General features: G+C 40.1%; 1 protein-coding gene across 1 annotated transcript in view; it reads left to right on the top strand.

The window, feature by feature from the left end:
- The first annotated feature begins 1,161 nt into the window (after positions 1-1,161).
- The window catches only part of LOC111862382 (MOXD1 homolog 2), a 165,911-nt gene continuing 158,369 nt past the window's right edge, over positions 1,162-8,703 (top strand). Inside the window, exon 1 of the mRNA XM_023847712.2 lies at positions 1,162-1,480. Coding sequence (XP_023703480.2) covers positions 1,476-1,480 — 5 coding nt within the window. The 5' untranslated portion in view covers positions 1,162-1,475. The remainder of the gene's footprint in view (positions 1,481-8,703) is intronic.

Genomic DNA, 8,703 nt, shown 5'->3' with positions numbered 1-8,703 from the left:
GACTTGCAGACATCGCTACAATGACAAACCACTTAATAAACGGCAATTATATATTGTTTATCTTGTAATAGTTTTCTCTATACATATATCATCTTAAACATGTGGTCTTCATATGATTTAAAATAAATTTATGCACGTAACCAATCTCGGTTTCTCCTACCAAGAAGTGTACACAGTTTAATTAATTTTTTTTAAATTCGTTTAGTGGGGGGTGGAGTCCAACTGGGTCCACTCGGCACGGCGGCCACTGATTGGTCTATTGTAGCCTGCTCCGGGTGATTATGATGATGGAGAATTTGGTGGAATGAAAATTGGAAGGAGAAATCGAAGTACTTGGAGAAAACCCGCCCCAGCGACACTTTATCCACCACAAATCTCCCTTGACCAGACCCGGGATCGAACCCGTGCCGCCGCGGTAGGAAGCCAGCGACTAACCGCTTGAGCTATGGCGCGGCCTTAAAACCAGGATACTTGAGATGATAGGACGATGATACAATAAGATACCATAATAAAGATAATATTACAGTTATTAAGGCAATAAAATTACAAGTTTATAAGTGGGACATATAATAATCTGCAGACCGAGATTTGAAACCAGAAATTCCCGAATATGCAGCAGGAGAGATGCACACTCCACTGCCAAGCTTTCAAGATGGTCAGTGCATGTAAATAGCAATATAGGATGAATACTTGAAGGTTTAGGCTGAAGGATAATATTAAAAGTACACGAGGCAGGATATAAGGGTTTAGGCTGTATTCGTCTGCATCTGTACACAGTCCAGTTGTGAACAGGATAATAATTCAAAATGAAATTTATATCCTTTAATTTATTTACTTATGCTACTCAGTCTTGAGTTCATTACAACTGAACATTCCAATAATTTCACTATATACAGTGTGAGCAACGTAAAGTGTCCTGTACAATATGTACTAATTTTAAACTGCGCAGATAGGAAATATCACAGCATTTGGTACCTAATGCATAGTCATATATTCATTATGCAGAGGTTATATTTTGTGGTGTAGTAAGCATGTCATTGGAGGAGCCGTTGTTTAGTTGTGGACGGGGTGGTTAGCCAGTTAGAGGAGAGGTGGACCAATTATACCCTTGCTTCATATGATGACGGATGGGCGGGCGCACGAGCTAACGGTTATGGGAAGTCGGGGCAGTGGAGCGACCGTAGCGAAGCAAGTGGGAGCAACACGTCAGTTGCTTGCCGGCATTCGGCCGAGGCGGTTAGCGCTGATTGCAGTTGTGGCTAGACTTGCGTCCTCAACACGTCATCGCGATTCGAAGTGCCGCTGAAGGCAGGCGACGTCATATAGTGGACAGGTCTTGACATTACGAGTTTATTGTGTAACAGTGGATTCTGTAAACGGTGATATTTCCTATATATTTGAAACAGATATTGTAATTTTATTGGTTTACATGTGTGTGCAAGGAAACTGTTCAAGCCTTTGGATGCTTCTTGGTAATGAGGTGAGTCAATTTTTATAACTGCAAATAGATTATAGCGATCCCAAAATTGATTCAAACATTTGGCAGCACGTTACGTTTCTGACTCACACGGAATTACCTGCTGTGTGTTCTCAATGCAATATTTGGTAAACATTTGGTAAACATTAATTTCCATTTCTGTCCTCCTATAATGTACAATAACCCTTGAAAGTCATAGTGAATTGGTAGGGATGTGGACAGAAGCGGTTATGGCCTAAATTGCCATATGGAGGAATGTTCTAGGAAGGAAGTAAAGATAGTTGATATCTGTCCGATATTCGAACTTGCCAAGTAAGAAGCGTTACCACGTGATCCAGCTAGCTCGGCCGACGTCACGGTGGTTACCATATGTGCCCCATTCAACTCTGTAATTTTCCTACAAACTGTTTCTTGTATGAGTATGGTTCCAAGAATAACAGGGGATTATTGCTTTAATTAACAGGAGTGGCTGATGTGTTTTCTTTGAGGTATGAACCAAATTTCTAATTGTTTTCTGCGTGAATTTAATTTATTTTCTCTCCCCCCCCCCCCCCCAACTCCCTCCACTAACGCTATCTCTTCTTCAGGCTACAAAGCGTTTGAATTTTTTTTTTATTTGATCCTCTGAAAGACGTCAGTGCGTACTCGTATTCGACACGTGCCACTCCTCCGGGTGAATGTAGGCAGCAGGTTCCTTCGACACGGCGGTGGGAACCTCACGAGATTAGGCTGTCACAACACCGAACATGGCAGAGCCATGAAAACGTCAGGTTTTAGCCATGTGGGGAAATGTGCTACATTTCCTCTTCGTTCATATCAGCCCCATTCGACTCTGCTCCATTGAGCCCCATTCAATCTACCGGCAGGCGGGAGAGGCCAGTTTTCTTGTGCGTGCTGCGTATTGGAGCAGCATATGCTTTGCTTCTAGGCGCATGAAATTTGTGCAAAAGTATAGCAAGTGTCACGTAACTTCGAACAAGGCCAAGAGTAACCTTGAATGTGCAGAAGAAAATTTTCGGACAAGGGGTTGGAGGGTGTGAGAAGTGACAGGCGACCAGTTGTTTGTAAGACACCCTCGAAGCAGGTTATACTTGCGGTTTTTCTATCATCTGTTTAAAAAGGTCAGTTTCCTTGTGCGCTAAATCGTACATAATGAGTAAGAAATTAGGTCAGGGTATAGGTCTCAACGTCGATCTATGGCATGTACTGTCTTCGCTCGCTTGGAAACCGGGATCGTGGGTTCGAATCCCACTCAGGGCATGGATGGTTAGTTTGTGTGTGTGCGTTTTTCTGTGTTTGTATACAGGTAGAGGCCTTGCGACGAGCTGATCACCCGCCCAAGGAGTCCTACCGAATGTGTAAGATCTAGAAAAACCGACGTGAACGGAGAAGTTCATGGAGGTAGGCCTAGGCCCACTGGGGCTGTAGTGCCAAGGGGGAGAAAATGTTGCTTTTACTTAGGAGAAGGTTGCATATATATAATTTGTAAGTTTCTTACGGTGGTGAATATTTTGCTTCTGGTCTTCCATGGTGGGAAACAAGATATTAAAGTAGTACAAAATTTATTATAATGGTACATTTAATACAACAAAATTGTGTGTATGTATTAATGATAATAACAGGTTAATATGTATGAATGTTCGAGATGAGTAACAGGCATCTGCGCTGATCCCTCATTACTTACTTACTTACTCATGGAGCTGAGCCCTTCTGGAGGAGCCGCCAATTCTGCAGCCACCCAAGAATTTCCCAGCATTTTATGGGACCCGAAGGTTCATTACTGTGTTCACAAGAGCCCTCCACTGGTCCCTATCCTGAGCCAGATCTATCCAATCCATACCATCCCATCCTATCTCTCTAAGATCCATTCTAATATTGTCCACCCACCTACGCCTTGGTCTTCCCTGTGGTATGTTTCCTTCTGGCTTTCCCACCAATATCCTATACGCAGTCCTCGTCTCCCCCATTCGTGCTACATGACCTGCCCACCTCATCCTCCTTGACTTGATCATTGTCATACATGTGAAATCTCTTACAACTGCCTTTCCTAATACAGTTCGTACTGCGTTCCACATTCCTCGGCCTTGAAAAGTAACTTTCAAAAGCTTCTTTTAGGACGGCCGCACACCAAATGCGTCAAGATAAGCATCAAGACATGAGACAAAAGACGCAGTATTGCTTCATTCCTGCTTCGTCAGGATCATGACTCAGACATGTGTGCGACGGTTTTCATAATCTCATTCGTTTCAGCTGTGCTCTTTTCTTTGCGTCATGTCGCAGACATCGTGTCTTGACTGTTACATGTCTTGACGCTTGGCGATGTGCGGCCTACCTTAGAAATTGGGTGGGAAAACAATAACGGAAATGATTTATAGAAGTTTTAATGTTATTTCGAAAATACAATGTCCCATTTTATTTCTTAAAATAAAAAAGTAGCATCAGCAGAAAACTGAAGACGGGTTTTGAAGCAAATGTAAATAATCACTTAGAGCAGAGCAAGACGTAATCACGGAAATATGACCGACAAGTTTTTTTTTCTTTCAGTTCAATGTTGTTTTACTTGTTATGTTATTGAAATATGCTCTTTGTGAAAGGAGTTGATGGATTGCACAGGAATGGCAATGACTGCTTATTATCTGGATCTGTAACCCCCGCAGGAACATACACGTAACAGCGATGTTATNTGTGATTTCGAATATTTCGAATATAAGCCGCACCCCAGTTTTCCTCTTGAATTTTTGGCAAAAAATGTGCGGCCTATACATGCGTAAATACGGTATTATCAGAACATAATATGAATTTCGTTTGGAAAACTTTACAGCTGAATTGATTTTATTAAATTTCGTATCCTGGAATTTTACCAAAATTTGTATATATAAATTTTGGACAAAAACGGCCGGAACTTGAAGATCTACATGAGTTGTTCCGCGCGTTGAGCGAGAGCTGACCGTGTGTAACTGGCTAAATGCTACTCTCACAACGAAAAGACGTTTCGGACAAGGGTAGCAGGGAGCGATTAAACAAAAAGAAAATTATGTATAATAACCTTTTTCTAAGACTTTCGGTTGCCGAGATATTTACATAAGAATGAACGAAAGCGGAAGTTATTTTATGGCAATGTTCTGTACTGTACTGTTTCCATCTTCAGTATCGAAAATTAGGCTATCAAACTACACTGCATCATGTGCGGGAAGACAATACATTATAACCCAAACAGCCATATTCTTCAAGGTCTTCTTCGTATACCTTTAGTCACGAGCACTCCGTGTCCTGTCGTCATGTAGAAACTGGGAAGTTATTACTTTTGTACACGTAGTGTGAATGGCTCATAACTCTTAATCAAAGAAATGGTAAGTGACTTTTATGTCTACACCCCTAATAATTTGTATGCTTTCATGCTGCAAAATCAGCCACGCATCTCATCTGTCCAAGATATTCCTCGCTTTTACTAAACCTGAAAGTTTATTGCCTTATTCACAAGAGCCAACCACAGAGACAGTTGAATCGAACTAATATCCTAGCATCTTATTGATTAATGATCCATTTTAATATCATCTGCCCCCTAATTTTGGGTCTGCTAGGTGGCGTTTTCGTTTCAGATTTTTACAGAGAGTTAGTTTAGGAACATATCCCATCCCTGTGCTTCTTGTCTACGATAATAAAATGGTGTTCTTTTTCTGGGTCACAGAGAATATCATGAAAACAGAATAAATATCGACTGGGAATGGCATGAAGGAGGAAGGTGATTCCCCTAAATTACTCCAAGTGTTGATGATAACTTAATGTTAGTACTGATACTTATCAAGGAGGATATATAATAAAATTATTACTAATAATTCTGAAGCCTCTTCGTCTGGGTTTCTTCAGTAAATTGAGTTGCCCTGAGGGCTTAATTGCACTGTTTGGGCTCAGTCAAATTATTTAAAATTTGGACGTTTCTTCAGAAAAAATTTTATCTCTGCTTAACACTATGACATGACGCCTGAAAGTTGTAATAGCGGAGACAGAATAGACGTTTATTGCTAGGCAATAACTTGGTAAACAGGTTCATGTGGAAATGAATACGCATGCAACAACAGAAGAACTGCCGTTTTTGTGCAACGGATAGGGAAACACGCCTCTATAAAAATACGAGTTATTATTAGAAAACGATGTTTTCTCTGGGATCCGCCTCGAGTCTATGGAACGAGGATCCAAGGCCGACAGAATTAGAATTGAGGGACTTTCTTGAGATGCTAGTCGAAAATTATTGAGAAGAAATATCAAGAAAGGAATTAGGCTGTACAAAGACGACGTCAAGTGTGCTTCAATTGCCATAAGACTGGTACAATACCTGTGTTAAAATCCGTTACCAGGATACGACTAGTGAAGACTGAGGACACTAGTGGGTGTGTACTTGTAACGGTGAAATGTGAAGTGTGTAGATCAACGCTAGCGCTGTAATTGTCTATAATTCCGAGTGATGTGTTCAATAAATCCAATCCAAACCCCGTCTAATAGTCACCCCTAAATCGTGGTAATAATATTACAAGGGTAATGCCTTCAGAAATATCAGTACGTTTAAGTCTACACGTATTCCTGAAGTTAATTACTAAATATAATATATATCATGTGAACTGATTGGACCATTGTCAATCAGCAAATGGTCCATTCAGAGCAACACCAATTTCTTTACACAATAAAATATCGCTGACGCTCGAGGCTATGTTGACAGGTAAATGTTTTGTAAAAATTACTCATGTAAAGCCATGCCTCTTTTCTGCACTGTCCAGACTGGCTCGGGGTTTTCATAGCCTCGTATCCAATGGGTACACGAAGGGCAGTTTCCCCAAGGGTAACGTGGCCGGGGCGTGAAACTGACCACTGACCTCTAACCACTCCCCCATATGTATTTACGGAATAATGCTTATTTAGTCACAGGTTCAAGTTTACCTAATATAATATATGTTTGCATATGTAACTCCTTGAATCATACTTGCGCAAATAAAGAAAAGGCCTAATATGTATCATATTTTCTATTGTACATTAAAAAACATCACGAGATCTGCAAAACATATTCATACNTATTAGAAAACGATGTTTTCTCTGGGATCCGCCTCGAGTCTATGGAACGAGGATCCAAGGCCGACAGAATTAGAATTGAGGGACTTTCTTGAGATGCTAGTCGAAAATTATTGAGAAGAAATATCAAGAAAGGAATTAGGCTGTACAAAGACGACGTCAAGTGTGCTTCAATTGCCATAAGACTGGTACAATACCTGTGTTAAAATCCGTTACCAGGATACGACTAGTGAAGACTGAGGACACTAGTGGGTGTGTACTTGTAACGGTGAAATGTGAAGTGTGTAGATCAACGCTAGCGCTGTAATTGTCTATAATTCCGAGTGATGTGTTCAATAAATCCAATCCAAACCCCGTCTAATAGTCACCCCTAAATCGTGGTAATAATATTACAAGGGTAATGCCTTCAGAAATATCAGTACGTTTAAGTCTACACGTATTCCTGAAGTTAATTACTAAATATAATATATATCATGTGAACTGATTGGACTATTGTCAATCAGCAAATTGTCCATTCAGAGCAACACCAATTTCTTTACACGACAAAGTATCGCTGACGCTCGAGGCTATGTTGTCAGGTAAATGTTTTGTAAAAGAATTGCTCATGTAAAGCCAGGCCTCTTTTCTGCACTGTCCAGACTGGCTCGGGGTTTTCATAGCCTCGTATCCAATGGGTACACGAAGGGCAGTTTCCCCAAGGGTAACGTGGCCGGGGCGTGAAACTGACCACTGACCTCTAACCACTCCCCCATATGTATTTACGGAATAATGCTTATTTAGTCACAGGTTCAAGTTTACCTAATATAATATATGTTTGCATATGTAACTCCTTGAATCATACTTGCGCAAATAAAGAAAAGGCCTAATATGTATCATATTTTCTATTGTACATTAAAAAACATCACGAGATCTGCAAAACATATTCATACGCTTGTGAATTTTAATTTGTTTAAGTGAGAAGATCAAATCGTTAACCTGGAAGTCAATTAAATCTGCTCCAGTCCTGTTAGCAATTGTCAGAGAAAATTTATTGTGAGAAAAATCCTGTGATATAAATTCCAAGTTCAAGTTTTTAAGTCTTCACTAACATCTGTGAAAAATTAAAACACAGTGCTTTAGAACCCATAGATTTTAAAGCTGTTTCCATGTGGGGAAGACCCCTGCTTCAGTGTAACGATTTTAAGCCTTAACTAATCTGTCAAGGAATTTTAATTTTTAGTACATAGGAAGGTCTTGATTAATTATTTATTCAGTTGAGGATAGTCATGTTGACCAATTTAAATAAATCGATTTAAAATATTATATTAATGTTAGTACACTGAAACTTATACAACTGAAATAAAACGTGCAAAAGAAATTCTATATGCAAAATATAAATATATTTTCCTTCAATAAGGGGGAGAGAGACGTGTGGAACTTGAATTTTATTCCGTGTTCGCCAATGCAGGCTCAAATAAAATCCGATTTTCATCATGCAGATAAAGCTCCCAAGGGTTTCGCAAGGGCTGTTGAAAAACTGAAAGTAAATTCAATTTATAGCAACCTAGAAACCAAACAAACCGATGTGTTACATGATTTTTAAAATGAAAACTGACGTGGTCCGGGAAAGTTGCATGGCGGTGAACAGTATGTTCAGAAGACTACTGAAAGAAAGGAATGTGAGGACGGTTAGGGTTATATAACGAGGAGCTCCACAATTTTTAGTCAGATTTTGTTTTGGTGACAAAATCAGTTAGAAAGTGAAATACGTGACATGTAGCACTCGTAAGGCAGACGAGAAATACATGCGAGACCACGTGGGAAATCAAGGCGAAATTGGGAAAATTGCAGTTATTGATATCTTGGATATATCTATCGCCCTTCTTTTCTTAATTTAAACATTTCGGATGCTTTGCCCCTACCTTCGTCGTCAAGTAATATGCCCACTCACTTTTGCGCAATCGATGGGCCTAAGCCCGCTCTCCACACGCTAGAACGAACACAAGGTTACAACATCCATCTGCGGTAGTTAACGCAAACTCTTAAGGCGCTTCCACATTACTCGTGCTCGCGTGACTCGCTATGCTCGCGAGTAATGTGGACGATATGACAAGTTACGAGACAAGCAAATTTTTAATTTAAAAACTATAGCCAATAAATTAAAATACGACTACAGCCTATACACA

Source organism: Cryptotermes secundus, unplaced genomic scaffold (genome assembly GCF_002891405.2).
Source record: "Cryptotermes secundus unplaced genomic scaffold, Csec_1.0 scaffold617, whole genome shotgun sequence".
NCBI lineage: Eukaryota > Metazoa > Arthropoda > Insecta > Blattodea > Kalotermitidae > Cryptotermes > Cryptotermes secundus.
This window is presented reverse-complemented; position numbering and strand designations above follow the sequence as displayed.